Source organism: Artemia franciscana, chromosome 2 (genome assembly GCF_032884065.1).
Source record: "Artemia franciscana chromosome 2, ASM3288406v1, whole genome shotgun sequence".
Lineage (NCBI taxonomy): Eukaryota > Metazoa > Arthropoda > Branchiopoda > Anostraca > Artemiidae > Artemia > Artemia franciscana.
This window is the reverse complement of record NC_088864.1, coordinates 38,724,747-38,743,545: the sequence shown is the minus strand read 5'-3', so window position 1 is coordinate 38,743,545 and position 18,799 is coordinate 38,724,747. Positions and strand designations below refer to the sequence as shown.

The window sequence follows — 18,799 nt, the reverse complement described above, 5'->3', positions numbered from 1 at the left end:
TCTACGGCAGTTTTCAGGCATTGGAGTGAAGATTAGCAGCCGACAGATCTCTGACGTGGACTTAGCAGATGACCTTGTTCTTCTTGAAGAAGCCGAACTGCGATTGCAGCTGCTACTCGACACCACATACGAAAAGGCCGAGAAAAAGGGGACTTGCAATAAATGTCAGTAAAACAAAGAGTATGGCCGACTCCCCGCTGATACTAAAATGCAAAGATAAAACAATTAAATAGGTCAAAGCATTTAAGTATCTTGGAAGTTGGATTGAATACGATGATGAAACAGCCAACGATATCAAGAAAAAAATTGGACAAGCGACATCGGCTTTTAGCAAGTTTGAAACCAGTCTGGCGCAGTAGTAAATACTCTATGTGCTTGAAGCTCCACCTCCTGAATAGCAATTAAACAAAAAAAAACAAGTTTTTTTAAATGAAAGTAAGGAGCGACATTAAAACTTAAAACGAACAGAAATTACTCCGTATATGAAAGGGGCTTTTCGTCCTCAACACCTCGCTCTTTACGCTAAAGTTTGACTCATTTCTCTTAACTCGACTTCTTAAAAATTTAAAAAACTTTAGCGTAAAAAGCGAGGCGTTGAGGACGAAAAGCGTATTTCATATACGGAGTAATTTCTGTTCGTTTTAAGTTTTAATGTCACTCCTTACTTTCATTTAAAAAACTTGTTTTTTTTTTGTTTAATTTCTGGACGTTTTTAAATTAATGCATTTTTTGATCTTGGCTCTCCGCGCATAAATAATTAAAACGAAATTTGCATATTAATTTTTTTGGGCTAAATGGGTTTTTCATAGTTATAATTGGAAGATTTTGAGAAAAAAGGAGCGAGAGAGGAGGCCTAGTTGCCCTCCGATTTTTTGATTACATAAAAAGGCAACTATAACTTTTAATTTTTTACTAACGTTTTCATAAGTAAAAAATATACGTAACTTACGAATTAACTTACGTAGCAAACTTCTATATTCGTCTGTTTTATTGCGTATACGAGGGGGCTCACCCCTCGTCGATACCTCGCTCTTTACACTTAAGCTTAAATTTTGTCCCAATTCCTTAAGAATGACCCCTGAATCACAAAGGCCGTAGAATAAATAGTTGAAATTACTAAAAATAATTTAGCGTAAAGAGCGAGGTATTACGAGGAGGTAAACCCCTCATATGCGTAATAATTTCTGTTCGTTTTAAGTATTAATGCTGCTCTTCACTTTCAGTAGAAAAAACTTTTCATATTTATTTTTTCATTGTTTTTTTAAATAATGCTAGAAAATCCTGCGCCCCCTCCATTGAAAGTCTCTTCCCCCATGAGGATTTCCTCAATGGAAAGATCCTCCAACGTAACCCCCCCCCCCTCAAATCTCCCCCCAAACCAAAAAAATCCCCCTGAAAACGTCTGTACACTTCCCAGTAACCCATTACAATATGTAAACACAGGTCAAAGTTTGTAACTTGCAGCCCCTCCCACGGGGACTGTGGGGAAGTAAGTCGTCCCCAAAGACATAGTTATTAGGTTTTTCGACTATGGTGAATAAAATGGCTATCTCAGAATTTTGATCCGGTGACTTTGGGGAAAAAATGAGCGTGGGAGGGGGCCTAGATGCCCTCCAATTTTTTGGTCACTTAAAAAGGGCACTAGAACTTGTATTTTCTGTTATAATGAGCCCTTTCGCGACAATCTAGGACCACTGAGTCGATACGATCACCCCTGGGGAAAAAAAAAAACTTCTACAATCAGGTTCTCTGATACGGTGAATCTGATGGTGTGATTTTCGTTAAGATCGTATGACTTTTAGGGGGTATTTCCCCCTATTTTCTACAATGAGGCAAATTTTCTCAGGCTCGTAACTTTTGACGGGTAAGACTAATCTTGATGAAATTTATATATTTAAATCAGCATTAAAATGCGATTCTTTTGATGAGACTATTGGCATCAAAATTCCTTTTTTTAGAGTTTTGGTTACTAGTGAGCCGGGTCGTTACCACGAACTGTTTGATATGATGTCAATCCTCCTCTATGCTAGTGAATGCTGGAAACTAAACACTCAACTGGAGGAACATATCCTAGCCTTCGAAAACATGTGCCTGCCTTAGCAGAATCCTGAACATATCATGGCAAGAAAAGGTCACCAGAATAGAAGTTCACCGACGAACCAGTCGGCCATTAGTTACTGACCTTCTGAAACATAGGAGATGGACATACCTTGGCCACGTCCTCCGTATGCCAGAGAATTGACTCTCGAATACAGTATATGAGTGCCACCCCAATGGGAGGCGAAAAAAAGGTTGACCAAGACACAACTTACGAGGACAGTACAACCGAGACCTGACTAATGCGGAGATGCCTCTTCATCCACAGCGGGTGGACGTCACGGCTGCAGCTCAGCTCCGAGATGTCTGGCGAGGTTTCATAGACGCCCTATGCGCCACCCGGTCTCTGGAGGATCTAAGGTCTAAGTTAAGGTCTTTTCTCCGGGAGAGTTCTTTACGACATTGGATCAAATTTTTCACATTAAGATTTTCTAAAAAAAATAAGTTGAAAGGTCTAGTAAAGCCCAGTAAATATGATTCTGGGTATGACATGATTCAGTTCTGGGTGTAAGCACCCCAAACAAACCAGGTTGCCCATTGTTGACAAGAGATAATTACGATAGAAAAGGTGAACAGGTTTAGTCTTAACACTGCGATCGGCTTGAAACTTACAGGGAGCCGTTTAATTCGGATCCTAATAAACAAAGAATTAGATATATATTATCCCCAGGCACGAACAGAGACATTTTTGTGAGGGGATAACCAAATAAAATGTGCAGGCAATGCAAAAAGAAGTGGCAAGAAATTCAAAAAAAGATTGTAGGGAGGCCGCCCCCCCCAAAAAAAAACGACACTTAAAAAGGGGTGGAATTTTTTCATCGATTAGATGAAAACTTTAATTGTTTTATTCCTTGAAGTGCTATGTATAAAATAACAATTCACCCAAAAATACACCCAAAAGGGACCAGAAAATTCTTTTACAATTGGCCTGAAACCTATGTTGGTGAGTTCTTAGGCTAAAGCAACCTTAAAAATAAAAAAAAAAGAGCTAAGAGCTCATATGACACTAAGGAATAAAACGAGCCTGAGAAAATTTGCCTCATTTTAGAAAATACGGGGAAATACCCCTAAAAGTAACACGATCTTAACGAAAATCACACCATCAGATTTAGCGTATCAGATAACCTTGTTGTAGAAGTTTCAAGCCCTTATCGACAAAATGTGGAACTTCGCATTTTTTGCCAGAAGACAAATCACGGATACGAGTTTATTTGTTTATTTGTTTTTTTTCCCAGGGGTGATCGTATCGACTCAGTGGTCCTAGAATGTCGCGAAAGGGCTCATTCTAACAGAAATTAAAAGTTCTAGTGCCCTTTTTAAGTGACCAAAAAAATTGGAGGGCACCTAGGCCCCCTCCCACGCTCTTTTTTCCCCAAAGTCACCGGATCAAAATTCTGAGATAGCCATTTTATTCACCATTGTCGAAAAACCTAATAACTATGCCTTTGGGGACGACTTACTCCCCCACAGTCCCCGTGGGAGGGGCTGCAGGTTATAAACTTTGGCCTGTGTTTACATACAGTAATGGTTACTGGGAAGTGTACAGACGTTTTCAGGGGGATTTTTTTGGTTTGGGGGGAGAGTTGAGGGGGGGGGGGTTACGTGGGAGGATCTTTCCATTGAGGAACTTCTCATGGGGGAAGAGACTTTCAATGGAGGGGGCGCAGGATTTTCTAGCATTATTTAAAAAAACAATGAAAAAATAAATATGAAAAGTTTTTTCTACTGAAAGTGAGGAGCAGCATTAATACTTAAAACGAACAGAAATTATTACGCATATGAGGGGTTTACCTCCTCGTAATACCTCGCTCTTTACGCTAAATTATTTTTAGTAATTTCAAATATTTATTCTACGGCCTTTGTGATTCAGGGGTCATTCTTAAGTAATTGGGACAGAATTTAAGCTTTAGTGTAAAGAGCGAGGTATCGACGAGGGGTGAGCCCCCTCATATACGCAATAAAACATACGAATATAGAAGTTCGCTACGTAAGTTAATTCGTAAGTTACGTATATTTTTTACTTATGAAAACGTTAGTAAAAAATTAAAAGTTATAGTTGCCTTTTTATGTAATCAAAAAATTGGAGGGCAACTAGGCCTCCTCTCTCGCTCCTTTTTTCTCAAAATCTTCCAATTATAACTATGAAAAACCCATTTAGCCCAAAAAATTAATATGCAAATTTCGTTTAAATTATTTATGAGCGGAGAGTCAAGATCAAAAAATGTATTAAGTTAAAAACGTCCAGAAATTAAACAAAAAAAAAACAAGTTTTTTTAAATGAAAGTAAGGAGCGACATTAAAACTTAAACGAACAGAAATTACTCCGTATATGAAAGGGGCTTTTCGTCCTCAACGCCTCGCTCTTTACGCTAAAGTTTTTTAAATTTTTAAGAAGTCGAGTTAAGAGAAAGAGTCAAACTTTAGCGTAAAGAGCGAGGCGTTGAGGACGAAAAGCCCCTTTCATATACGGAGTAATTTCTGTTCGTTTTAAGTTTTAATGTCGCTACTTACTTTCATTGAAAAAAACTTGTTTTTTTTTTTGTTCAATTATTTAGACGGGTCAAAAGGAAACAGAAAACTGTGAAAGGAACATATTGGCTGTGACGCAAAAAATTGCGCCATCAGGAAATGCAACTCATTCGTCACACAAAAATTAGATTTTTTTTAAACTAATGGGCTTTAAACTTGCTGGTCATGTTGATAGGATTAAGGAGAATCCCAACAAAGAAAAATAATTCTTGACTCCAAAAAATGCTTTGGCTCCATTTATTTGTATCATCCCAATTTTTTTTAGAAGATAGACACATGAAACAGTATTGAAATGACTCAGAAATACATTTATTTAAGGTACGAACTGTTACGACGAAACAGAATAAGAAAAAGCCTCTTTTAAATCAAATTTTGGGTTTATAATCAAGGGTATCTTCAGAACAGGAGTCTGGTATTTAAGAAAATCGTTCAAAGACAAATCTTTAATTGTAAGAAGATCGTGGACGGAAAAATGTTTAATTGTAAAATGACTGAAGAACCTACAATGGCAACAGCCAAGGAAGCTGCTCAAAAGACAAATTTTTAATTGTAAGAAGATCGTGGACGGAAAAATGTTTAATTGTAAAATGACTGAAAAACCTACAATGGCAACAGCCGAGGAAGCTGCTCAAAGAGTCTATGCCAAAAAACTTGCGGCTGATAGAGAAAGTAAGAAAAGAAAGCGTGCCGAAGTAGCTGAGTTGGTAAAGCGTTATGTTCGAGGTTCCAGGTCCGAGAGGTTCCAGGTTCAAACCTTGGCTTTAGCATTAATACAAAAGAAGAAAAAAAAACTAAAAAAGGTAAAAACTACAAAAAAAACTAAAAAGAAAATACTAAAAGACTAAAAAAGCTAAAAAACTAAAAAAAAATTTAAAAAAAGGTAAAATACTAAAAAAGAAAAAAAAGAAAAAAACTAAAAAAAAGGTAAAAACTAAAAAAAAACTAATAAAAAAACTAAAAAAAACTAAAAACTGAAAAAGAAAAAAAACTAAAAAAAGGAAAAAACTGAAAAATAAAGGAGAAAAAGAAAACTAAAAACTGGGACACAGGGAATATAAATGACGACCGGGACACTCAAAGTGAAAATACAGACTGGGACACTGGGACACAAATAACGACCGGGAGATATAAATGACGACCGGGACACTTGAAGATAAATTACAGACCGGGACACCGGGACACAAATAACGACAGGGACACCGGGACACAGGGGATATAAATGACGACTGGGACGCTCAAAGAGAAATTACAGACTGGGGCACTGGGACACAAATGACGACCGGGATACTGGGAATATAAATGACGACAGGGACACAACTACAAGGGGGATGCCGGGGGCACAGGGGGATATATAAATGACGACGGAGACACAGGGAATGTTCGATTAGCAATCACCATCAACAAAGCTCAAGGGCAATCATTAGAATAATCAGGTATAGATCTGAATACGGATTGTTTTTCCCATGGACAATTTTATGTTGCATGTTCAAGAGTCGGTAAACCTGACAATCTATCTATATGCACAGACAATGGGACATCGAAGAATGTTGTATATTCGCAAGTTTTACGTAGTTAAAAACATATATATATATATATATATATATATATATATATATATATATATATATATATATATATATATATATATATATATATACTCACAGGTGGGACACAGGGACACAACTACAATGGCGCGTAACGACTTACGTGCACGGGGGGCTTGGGGGGGGGGGCGCGAAGCGCCACCCCAATAGCTAGTATTATTATGATTTTCAATTAATTTGATTGAAAATATTCTATATTTTATCTATTTACATTTATATATATTCTATCTATTTAAAGGTTTACAGTAAAACTTATTAGGAGATTATAGTACAAATATACGGTTTGTCAAAAATTTCGGCATCATGTTAAAGTTTTATCTGAAATCTTAATTGCAATTCAGCATTGTAATTATCAAGCAAAAAAGCTGAAAATTTTGACAAATATTTCTCAAATTTGCAAATAATAGAACTATGTAAGTTAAAAAATGAAAAGAAGTTAATTTCCAAAAAATTTCGGGAAGAAGTTTTCCAAATAAAAGAAAAGAGCAATATTAATATCTAAAACCAAAGAAAACTAGATCTACGTTGCATGGGCAACGTGAGGTGTTGCGGCAACCTTTGCTCGGCTTCGCCGAGTAAAGTGTTGCGAGAGCAACACTTTGGTTTTGTTTCCTCGCTGCGACTAAACACTGAAGTTGTTAATCTGTAAGGATGCTAAAATACATACTAGGTACACCAACTAGCAAAAGTTGCAAACTCCTCATTGCTAAAGATGATTGTAGCCTTACAGCCGATTATTACTTACAAGTCCCCTACATGTCTTACCACTGGAACCAAATTGGTCTTACCATCAAATACAACGGAAACAAAAAATAGGTACACCAACTAGTAAGAGTTACGAACCCCTCATTGCCGAGGATGATTATGAGCTAACAGCCGACTGTTGCTTACAACTCCCCTATATGTCTCAAAATTGGTATCGGCCTATTTTTGGTTTCAGTGTGTACCTTACTACTGAAGTTGTCAGCCCCTTTAAACTTTCAAACTGGTATATCTCATGAAGGAATTTTTGTACAAAAAAATGGATGACATATACTTTGATCAGCTCATCAAAAGCTATCGACTCCCGTCGAAAAAAAAAATCTATCTGTCTTAGTTCAAAAGTTGACTTTTTGCCGTAGGCCAACTTTCTAACGTCATCACTTAGAAAGGAGCAAAGGATAAACTCTAATTTCTTTAGCAATGAGAGAACTTTTAAAGTTTAAGAGGCACATCTGATACCATTTCTCTACCGCAATCCCAAGTCCGAAAAACCGAATGATAAACTCAGCTGAAATCACGAACAGAAATGGGTAGAAACAATAGATGGCAGCACTTTCGGACCCGTGATATTTAACACTTATAGATTTTAGTTCATCTTCAATTTGAAACTGGTGCCTGCCTGCTTGCCTGCTAGAACGGAGCTTTCCACTCGAAAGCAGAAACATGGTTTGATGAAACGAAAGCTTGGCTGCATAACTTCAGATAGTCCTCTCTGACATAGGCCATACAACTCCTCTTCACTTCACACACTATAGGCTCTGGCTCAAGGACAAGCAAAAACCATCCTTTTTGGCCCCAGGCAAGAGTTCTACGAAGCTTTCCAAAATGTAAAGTCATATTCATCAATCCGGCCTAAGGTCCACACTTTCCGTAAAAACCGCAGAGGTTAGACCCTTACCACTTTCTAGGAATAAGCTGAAATCGGGGTGCTAGGAACAAAAAAAAAAAAAAAACACGACAAAACCAAAGTGTTGCTCTCGCAACACAATAAGTAATGTAAAGTCAAAATTGAAAAAAAAAACAGAAATCATCATGAATAGATAAAAGAAACATTTAACAAACAGGAACTAAAATGAATAGTGAATTCAAATTTCAAAACAACAGCTATTACTACGGATGAATGATGAAACCTTACTACGAGTGAATGATGAAACATTAAAATAAGTAACCTAGTCAAGATTGATACAAACATGAACTAGATTTTACCACCTGGATAATGTGAAACACTGTAGTAATATTGGGGATACAACACTCCACTTTTGCTTCGTCACCATCGATTAATGTAATTGTTGTCAATCCCTCAAAATTTACAGAAATTTTGTATCCCGAAAAGATTTTTTACTTTAAAAAATAAAAAGAGCTGATTAGTTCATTAAAAACCACCTCAAATGTAATGCTTGTCCTTAAAATCAATTTCATTGACTATTTTATATACAATATCAAAATGCATCATTTGCGCAAGCTAACGATTTGCACTACAGAGTAAAATTTATTTGCTTTAACACAGTAAGATATAGCAAGATGTACCTTCTTATTTCTGAAATTGCCACGCATACAAGATAAGGCTACGCTGCTTTGCTTCTAAACATAAAACTTATTATTACCTATTCACAATGTACTTATGTTATAGCAAGCACAATTTGGCTTCAAGTCTATCATTACTTTACATTATTACATATAATTATTCCGCAAGTACATTATGGTCACAAACTTCAGTGCTTTGTACAAACTTAGGTACCTTGAAATTTATCGGAAATAAAAGGTTCAGAAGTATGTAGCCCCTCGCCCCTGAAAATAGACAAGCCCTACATTTCTTGTTTATAACTCACCCTTTGTGATCGATGAATAAACCCTGGATAGTAAAATTTTGAAGCTTACTGGCACAAGCGTTGTAACAGTCAGTGGTCCTAAAATTTCTTGATTACCCTCTCCTTTTTTCTCTGATCTTTTTTCTTGAATGACTTGTACGTCTTTCATTTCCTTTACAGGTCGAGAAGCGATTATGGAGATTAGCACTGTGCATACATCTAATTAATTATTATGAACACTAAAAACTACATAATATCATGATTTAAAGGAAAAGTTTCAATAGCAATTACAAATGTTCAATAAATAATTAAAATAATTTTAATACATAATCATCAAATATCTAAAAATATATATCAGCTATATGAAAGATTTCAATGACAAACATAATTCTTGCTGCATATTGGCTACCAGGTCAAAATACCAAGATATTGAACCAGTATGCTAATTCGTAAGATGTCTACCGCGAGTGCAACGATTACCAAGGACAGTGAATATGAATGAATTTATTTAGTGATTCAACTTACAAAAAGTATTTCACTTTCTATTCTAAAGCTAAACACTATGGACAAAAAGAAAAAGAAAAAAAAAAATTAGCCTTACGGCATTTCACGACTAACAAAGAAACAAAACTAAACATCTAAAATAAACTACAAAACACATAATTTTGTACATACAATCTAACTAAACAAGAGAAAACAAAAACAAAAAGACAAACTAAATAATACACACTGAATTCCGTTATCAGACATAAAAAAAATCCACATATTTTTAAATAAGATTATAACCCCAAATCCAAACGCTTAGTTTTTCTTATGTATTCCAGTAAAATATTTCTAACATTCCTAAATTTAAAAATCAAATCAAGATTAAACGGAAAAGGAACATTGATACTATTAAGGTGAAATATTAATTCTAAACGTTCACGAACAAAAATAGGGCACTCAAAAAGAAAATGGGAACAAGTTTCATTTACACCACAAAGGCACAACTCCGTATCAATTTTATTTATTCGGTGAAGAAAGAAATTTAGCCTGGAATGACCCGTAATAATCTGCGTTAGATGGTAGGAGGGCTGAACTTTGCAAACAGCTAATAAATCTTCTGTTGAAGCAAAAAAGCGAATTGACCAAGAACTAACTTTATTCTTAAATTCTTCATACCATCGTCCGTAAAGTATATTTTTCAATGCCTTTCTATTAATATGAAAAGTTGAAGTATGGATTTCTCGTACTGTCGAAAGGCCTAAGATATCTACTAATGATTAATCAGTGAAAGTACTATGATTGGATGAGCGTTTAGAAAGGGGGAATTCAGGAGAAGTGAAATTTGGCCAGTGACTTGGACGGCCTTTTTTCGCATAGCGCAATGTCGCTAGCTCAGTCGCTCGGAAAGAAATTGGCAATACCCCAGCAATGGCCGTAATTACGTCATTTTGGGCAGAACGGAAAGATTTTGAGATTATTATCATTGAAGTTCTTTGAGCAGACTGTAGCATTTGTAAAATATTTTTCTTTCTAAGAGCTGAAAACCAAACTGATACCCCATACAAAACTGTACTTTCTATAACTGATTTATATAATTTTCTTAAAGCTTGTGGTTTGAGACCCCATGTCATCTTCGCTGCACAAAGGAGTCTCGTCGAATACTGCTTTGCAGCAGTAACTCGGGAAGAGACATGATCAGTCCATAAAAGTTTCCTATCTAAAATAATTCCTAAGTAACGGACTTTTTGTTGAATTTTTTCTCCTCAAAAAAAAAGATTTACAACAGGAACTTTGTGTTTGTTTGTGAACAATACAGCTTCTGTTTTACGTTGGTCGAAAGTAAGTTTGTTTTCTGCAGCCCACACTTCAAACTTCTGAAATATTTTTCCGCCAAATTTTCTAAAAACAGAATATTTTTACCTGTTAAAATTACAGTGACATCGTCAGCATATGCCTGAATCGTACAATTTTCACCAAAATCCATTTCTAAAAGGTCATTTATGTTGATTAACCATAAAAAAGGAGACAAAATTGATTCTTGCGGACAAGACTTTTCCAACTTCCGGGATACATCTTTTCCATATGATACCGTCCTATCTGATAAAAAACTTTTCACTAATCTTAACAATTGAATTGGGCATTTCTTATCCTTGAGCTTTTTTAAAATACCTGGATGCCATGCATTGTCGAATGCTCCTTTAATGTCAAAAAAAAAGACAAAGTGTGAATTTCTTTTCCTCTTTATTTTTCTCAATAACGCTTACCATATTGTCAACTGCATCTATTGTACTTTTACCCTTGCAAAACCCAAATTGTCTTTTAGAAACCCAACAATTATCCAAACTAAGTTTATCTAATCTATTCATAATAATCCGTTCAAAAATTTTTCCGATGTTTGACAACAAGCTAATCGGGCGATAAGAACCGGGGTTACCATCATTAGTTTTCCCTTTTTTAAGAATTACTATAATGTTTGCTTGTTTCCAAAGGACAGGAAAATATGATGTCTTTAGGCAACTATTAAAAAGCTTCAACAAAGTAGGTGATAAAACATTAATATTTTTCTTTATAGTAAAATTCATTATACCATCAGGTCCCGGAGCCTTCATGGGTTTGATCGACTTAATAACATCCTGTAAAATTTCCATGGTAATAGGTTCCATTTTATCCTGATTTTCACTAGAGATATTTTCTGTTTCATTTCTTATCAACTTTTGAGCAACACTGTCATTAGAATTATCATCTGATGAAAACCATTTACCTAGAAGTTGTTCTCCAACCTCTTTAGGTGAATCTGTCATCGACCCATCTTGAATATGAACTGGGAGAGTCGCAGAGCCTTTTAACTTGCAAATTTTATTTATAGTGTTCCAAGGGTCAAAACTAGCTTTTTCTTCGCAGAACTTTTTCCAATCTTCCTTTTTCGCTGCCAAAATTTTCGTTTTATAATCTAGATGTGTTTGATTCTTTATTTGCTCGCTTTCAACGGTACCAAGTCTCTTATAGACCCTTTGAGCATGTCTGTACTTCTTTCTTAAATCTGTCAAATCTTGGTTCCACCACCTTGCATATTTGCTTTGTTTGTGACTATTTTTAAGAGGGGTCGATTCCTTAGTTGCTTTTTGCATTAAATTCTTAATTTCATTAGCAGCACAATCAATTTCCTCCACCGAGGACATAGGTAGAGAATAAATGTCATCGATTCCACGTAATAAAGTAGCACTAAAAGTATCCCATTTAGTTTTCTTATAAATGTATCTTGGCTCTTCAGTCTCAAATATGGGAAAATTAAACTCCAAAGTAAATAAAATGTACGAGTGATCCGAAAGAGAAGGGTATTCATCAAGAACTTTCCAACACTTTACACTTTGAACAAGATTAGTACCTACAGCAGTAACGTCTGGGCTAGTTGTATTGCGTAGCCCATACGTTGTCTCACTAGGATCATTCACTACTAACAATGATTTACTAGCAAAAAAATCTTCAAGCTCCTTGCCTTTCTTGTCAGTTTGACTGTTACTCAGCCACAAAGGGCTTTTAGCGTTAAAATCCCCCCCAACAACGTAATTAGAAAAATGTCTGACCTTGTCTAAACAACTGATATTATCTGTCAATCGCTGCACCGAAGGAGGACAATATACCGAACAGAATGTCAAAGTTCTACTGTTCAAATAAACTGAAACTGTCACACATTCATTAGACGAGAGGTTATGGTGTACGTCAGCTTTTAGACTATTTTTCACTAATACGGCAGCACAAAAAAATTTCTTATCTGTGTCAATTTTAGAAAAACACTTGTAACTATATGGAACACATGATATTTTACAGAATTTATTTACATACGGTTCTTGCAACAGAACTATATCCGGTTTCAGTTCTTCTATTGTTTTTTGCAACTGTAAGGTTGCTGAATAAGAATGTTGCAAATTAATTTGAAGCACTGTTAAGTTATTCTTATCAATATTCACATCTCGAGATTGAGTCAATTAAACTGGATATTATTCTTTAAACGAGCAGTTAACTTCTTTGCAATCGGGCATTTGCTTAACTCATAGGCAGCATGCCCATCTGACTTAAGTTTGTTTTTTTCGCAAGCCCGGCAATTTGGGCGGGACGAAAAGGACTTGTCGCAATTTTCATAAGTGTGCGGGCCCATGCACCATGAGCATACTTCGTCCGCTCTACAATCTGTCTTCCGATGACCGTATAAGCAACATTTGCTACATCTTATCAAGTGTACATAGTCGTCGCAAGAGGCAAGGATAAAACCGATCCGTAAGCCTCTTTGGGACAGTATAAATTGGCGGATCTTTGGACTCACTTCCACAACAACTTTCCTTTTCGACGCGTTTTCAAGAATGGTGATGATCCTGAAGCTTTCCCCTTCGTTGGCCATCCGCTGAATTTCTGGGTTACACTGCAGCAGGTATTTTTCACTTTCGTCTTTGACCTGAGGGGAGGGAGCCCCATTGACTAACATTCTTGGAAAGTGCTTTTTCACCTCTTTCGGTTTGTACTTCGTGTCCGACACTTTCTCTGTCAGTATTGACATGGCTGCCTCTAGCTCCCTTTTCGACCCCAATTCCAAGATGACTCTACCTTCCTTCGCCGGAACAACTTTCTTCACGGAAAAATCGGAATTTTCTCCTTTGAGAAAAGGTTCCTCTGCTGAAGGGTCCTGAATGTTTCAGGACCCTTGAGCGCTTGGGCATAAGACGCCTGCTGGGGTGCGGGTACACAAATCTGTCCATTTTTTTGCGATTTTATCCGCTCAAGCTCTTTCTGGAGATTCACAACTTCATTCAGACGGGAATTTTCGATTCGGAGGAGTTCAATGTTCTCTTCGATTGTTCGTTGGTGAAGATATTGGATTCTGCTGCATATTTGGGAGGCATTAAATTTGCCACCGGGGACTTTGAATGACCCTATTACGTCCTTCAACATATCCAGCAGCACTGCAACACTTTTTTCATTCATGACAGTAAGAGACTCCAACGATTCGTGATCAGACGTCTCTAGGGACGATTTTACTTTGGACATCTTCGAGTAACAAACTAGGTATCCCGATCACGGTATCCCGTTCACGGTTCAACGTCTAAATGAACGCCATCTATATGCTGAAATTAGTAAGAATCTAATAATGTCAACGCCAAAAAAAAATGAGTTAATTATTTCAATAGATAGCTTCAAACAAATGCCAACTTTATGGGCAGATCTTAGTAAGGTAGGTTTAACCTAGCCCACTTAAGCATCCACAGATACACTGTATCAGTCAATCAAAGAGAATCATTGTAATCCAAATTTAACAATTTTCTCACTGTTTACATTCAGACAAACTTACTAAACTGGGACAGTGAATATGGAACCTGATTATTTGAACTTGTTCAAGGAAAACTTGTTTCATCACACATGTCTTAAAAATTGGAAAAGATCGAGAATTCAATTTTAAATGAAAAAGATGATAATTGCGGGGACCAAAAAAAACAAAAAAAACACGAGTGTAAAATCAACAAAAACAAAGCTGAAATTTTGAAATATTGAACCTGTGCATTATCTAATTAATTGTGTTAAATTATTATGAACAAATCTTATTTCGTTTTGGCTACAGTATACCGAATTTCAAGTGAATGCACTCCGGCGTGGAAGATAGGTGGTGACCAGAAGAGACGGACGCATCTGGGGATCCACCCGCTCTGTCACCGTGGCCCAAACTTACTTGTCCATAAGAATCATGCAGATCTGAGTACTTTCCTATAAAGGTCAACGAGAGGAGTAGGCCTCTGAAAATTACCATTCTCAGCTCCTGATGGTCCTTGGCAATTACCCAATACCAACGCTCAGGTCTTTGGTTGGTTTAGGAGCCAGTAATCCTATTTCTGTTTATGGCAGTCTCTATTGTTCTAAGTTAGAATCTATTGTTCAATTAAATTTCTGTTTGTATTAGGATTCATTTATTCATCTATAGCGGATTTAATGTCTTTATTTGTGAATTTAATAGTCTTTTTAATTCCTTTTCGTTTTGGAACTCGTTCGCTTAAGTTTGAACTTTCACATGATTTTATTCCTTTTCAGCGTTATAAACATTTAAAAAAACATATTCCCAGAACTAATGTACAATCAGGGTTACTTCTCTACATAATCTCTTGGACCTTTTTGTTATTATCTATGAACAAGCTTTGTAATATCCTCTTTGTTGAAATATCACCACCAAGGATTTGGAATGAGCTGCTTTAGTTTCCCTGAGTTCTTCATCAGCTTTGAAGTGCTGCCCCCTAAATTAATTCTTGAAATTATGGAAAATAACAAGTGATGAGAATGGGTTCAGTACAACACGCCCCAGCCAAAACAACCATCACAGCAACAGAAACACAAAATTCCTCAAATAAACCCCCAAAAATATTTCAAAAAAACGTTTTAAACAACCGCATGGTTGTAGTAACTGTTTTTGGGATTAGAATTTGATGGAAACGGCAACAATACCTATTTCAGGTTCTTATCACAAAGATTTTTGACGCCTGTGAAGAGTTATTCAAAACGGAAGAGGAGAGACCCTGACTTCTGTAATTGTTCTAACACATGACAATGGCCATCCTCACAAGGCTCATGTAACCCTACTGCTCCTTGAATAATTTAAATACAACATTCCCGAACATCCACAATTATAATAGTCATGCCTTAGCACTCAAAAACTTCCATCTTCTCCATGAGTTTCAGAATAAGATTGAGGGAGGGGGAATGCTTTCAAACTAACGAGGAGCTCAAAGAACCGTCACTATATTGAATATGTTTCCCCATAATAGCTAGATTATTTTTCAAGGAGAATAATACAAATATAATTAATATTATTACCTTACAAAAGGAGCCACAGATTCTTCAGAAGCAACTCCACATTGATGAGTTGCAGCTGGCAATGCGGCCGAAGTAATAAACGTTGGATTTGCGCTTGCAAAATTAAAGACCTGTAACAAAATGTCTAAAATAAATGTTTGTATTTTGAGCAATATTCGTATGCAAATAACAAATCCACATACGATTTTACATTTTAGTCGTCAAGACACAAAGATTGTGCCTTATATTCATATTTATGCCGATGGCACATCGTAGGACGTGAAAGCGAAATTGTCCTAATGCTTGAAAAGTCAAACCGAGAAAGACACAAAAAAAGATTTTGAACGCTCCTTATCGAACACTCCATAGTCTAGCTATGAAAAATATATCGGCTTTTTTTTCTTTGGCCATCTTCAGAAGGCTCATGTAACCCTACTGCTCCTTGAATAATTCAAATACAACATTCCCGAACATCCAAAATATAATAGTCATGCTCAGAGTCATGCAATAGTCATAGGATTAATTTGCTCGTAAGATAGTTAAGCACTCAGGTAAAGTTCTGAAAAGTCAACTAGAATCAAACTGAGCTTTTCAGTTGCTAAGCAACAGAGGACTGTAAAGACTCCAAACTTAAACGATTTGAAATACCTGAAAGGATTATGCTAATTGGCAGAGGATTTTCAGAATTTTTGTCATAGGACAATTTTGCTCTCAGGTCGCGATGTGTTCAATTTGTATGGTGACATTTATGTCCTCTTCTGACGACCAACGAAACAGTCCTTTCTCCTTTTTGACAGCATAAATTTTCGTTTAGAGTAAAATTAGAGTAGAAATGGTCAACATTTTGATTTATCATCACAGTTGGAATATTTTACTTAATTTCTCAGCAAAGAAATACTTTAAACTTTCCCAAATACGTTCAAATTTAATACACTATTATTTAAACTACAAAGAAAAACTTGCATTACAGTGTCACTGATATAAAACAAATGTATTGTTGAAACTCATCTGATTCTTGACTGTTAATTACTGATGATTAATTAACAATTATGTGTGAAATATTAGAAGGCAGGAGGAATTTTTACCTTAATATTATTGCACAAGTTGGCAATCTTCTTTGTATAAATGATGCGGAGAAGACAGTAAGAGGGTACCGCTCGAAATTAGGCTCTTTTTCTTGTGGAAGGAGGATTTAGCGACGAAGTATTTAATTACTGCCTTTATAAAAGTCACTACATAGTCAAAAATACACATTTTACTGAACTTCTTTAGGTTTCTGGGGTAAGAAGGTTTAAATCCTTCTCGAAAGTACATACAGTGTCTCGCATTCCAAAATCAGTAAGGTGATAGAAGGCATCACTATGAATCGATTTCACCCAACCAGATATCTAGGAGTCGTTTAGTATTAAGTGCATTTATGGGCTCGCATTAAAAATAAATGAGATTTCTGATTAAGTATCTAGCATACTTAATTCTAGAGGAAGTGCATATTCTTAGATACATTTCTCTGTTAAACATATTAAAATGTAAATATTTTTCTATTTGGCTTTATTATCTTTTTTGAATATACTAACTTATATGATAGGCCCCAAAATTTAACTCTTGGACAAAAGTATTGTCGAATTTTGGAACTAAGATAAAAAGAAGACCTTATTTTCATGACTAAAATATTTGGCGAAAATTGTTTATAAAGATTATTCCTTGTCAACAAACAAAACTTTTACTAATAAAAACTATTACAAATAGCATAACCCTGTGCTTATTTCAGTCTACATTTAGTACACTAAGAGATGTTTTATTTTTCAAGGGAGGGGACAGATGGGACGCATTCCTTCTTACTTTTATAAAATGAAATTTTTATAAAATTAGAAATAAAATTTTATTTCTATAAAATGAAAATTAACTAGGTAGTAAGTATATAATAATTTACACCACTTAAAGCCGTTCACCATTAGTTGAGTCGTTCAGAAGCCAAACAAAATGGATGCACTTTTCAGTACTTTAAGGTTTATTAGCATCAAAGAACTTGGTAAAAACTTTTAACTTAGTAAATTAATCGACATATATCTCAGTAATACCCATAAATACAGCAGTACATCAATAAATTTAGTACATGCTAAACTTTACTTTAATAGTTATTCTAACACGTAAGCAAATCGAATAATTCGTGTAACGAACTATAAATAAGGAGCGACGCTGCTCAGTCGTAACCGAAACTTTAAAAAACGGAATTTGGTATCAAAAGATATATCAAAAGAATTGGCTTGATTCCAAATATTAAGAGTCATTAAGTTTTACCCATCGAAGTCATTAAGTTTTACCCATCGAAGGCTACGAGCCTGAGAAAATCTGCCTGATTTTCGAAAAAACCAAAACCCCATAAAAGCCAACGAATCTCATGAAAATGACATTATCAGATTCAGCGCATCAGGGAGAATCTTACTGTAGAGGTTTCAAGATCCCATCTTTAAAAATGTGGAATTTTGCATTTTTTGTTAAAAGAAATATCAAAGATGCGTGTTTATTTGTGTGTTTCCCCCAGAGATGATCGTTTCGAACCAATGGTCTTACAATATCGAGAGATGACTCACTTGAACGGAAATTAAAATTTCAGTGGCCTTATACGTGACCAAAAAGACTGGGGGCAGCTATCCCCCCTCTCACACCCTCTTTTCACATAAGTACTTTGATCAAAATTTTGTTCAGCATAGTTGAAAGGTCCAATAGCCTTTAGGTCCAATACCTTTGATTGGACCTAAAGGTTATTATGTTTAGGTTTTACATCACCCCCGAAAAGCCCATAGGGAAAGTTCTTTAACTTGTGCAATTTTGCTTTTGTTTACGTATAGTATTTGTTATTGGGATGTATGCATACATTTGTCGGGTGAGTAGGAAGGTGAATGTTTTTCTGGGGGATTTCCCACGGGGAGTAAAGTTTGCGGGAGTGGAATTTTCAGGAAAAATTTTGCACTAGGGAAATTTGCCAGAATTACAATACGAAGTTCTTTTTATTTCTCACTTTTTCTTTGCCGACTCAATTTTACACCTGGAGATGCTAATGGTAAATGTTCACCGGGATTGAATTGACGAGAGGATCTTTCCGTGGAAAAGAGCCTGATTTCTCGGCATTATCTAAAAACGATCAGAAAATAAAAAAAAAACAAGTTTTTCGACTGGAAGTAAGGA

At 35.8% G+C, this 18,799-nt stretch overlaps 1 protein-coding gene across 1 annotated transcript in view; it reads right to left on the bottom strand.

Annotated features, from left to right (window-relative positions):
- The window catches only part of LOC136041357 (uncharacterized), a 33,853-nt gene that overhangs the window by 3,060 nt on the left and 11,994 nt on the right, over positions 1-18,799 (bottom strand). The window contains exon 4 of the mRNA XM_065726008.1: positions 15,635-15,744. Within this exon, the coding sequence (XP_065582080.1) occupies positions 15,635-15,744 (110 nt within the window). The remainder of the gene's footprint in view (positions 1-15,634; positions 15,745-18,799) is intronic.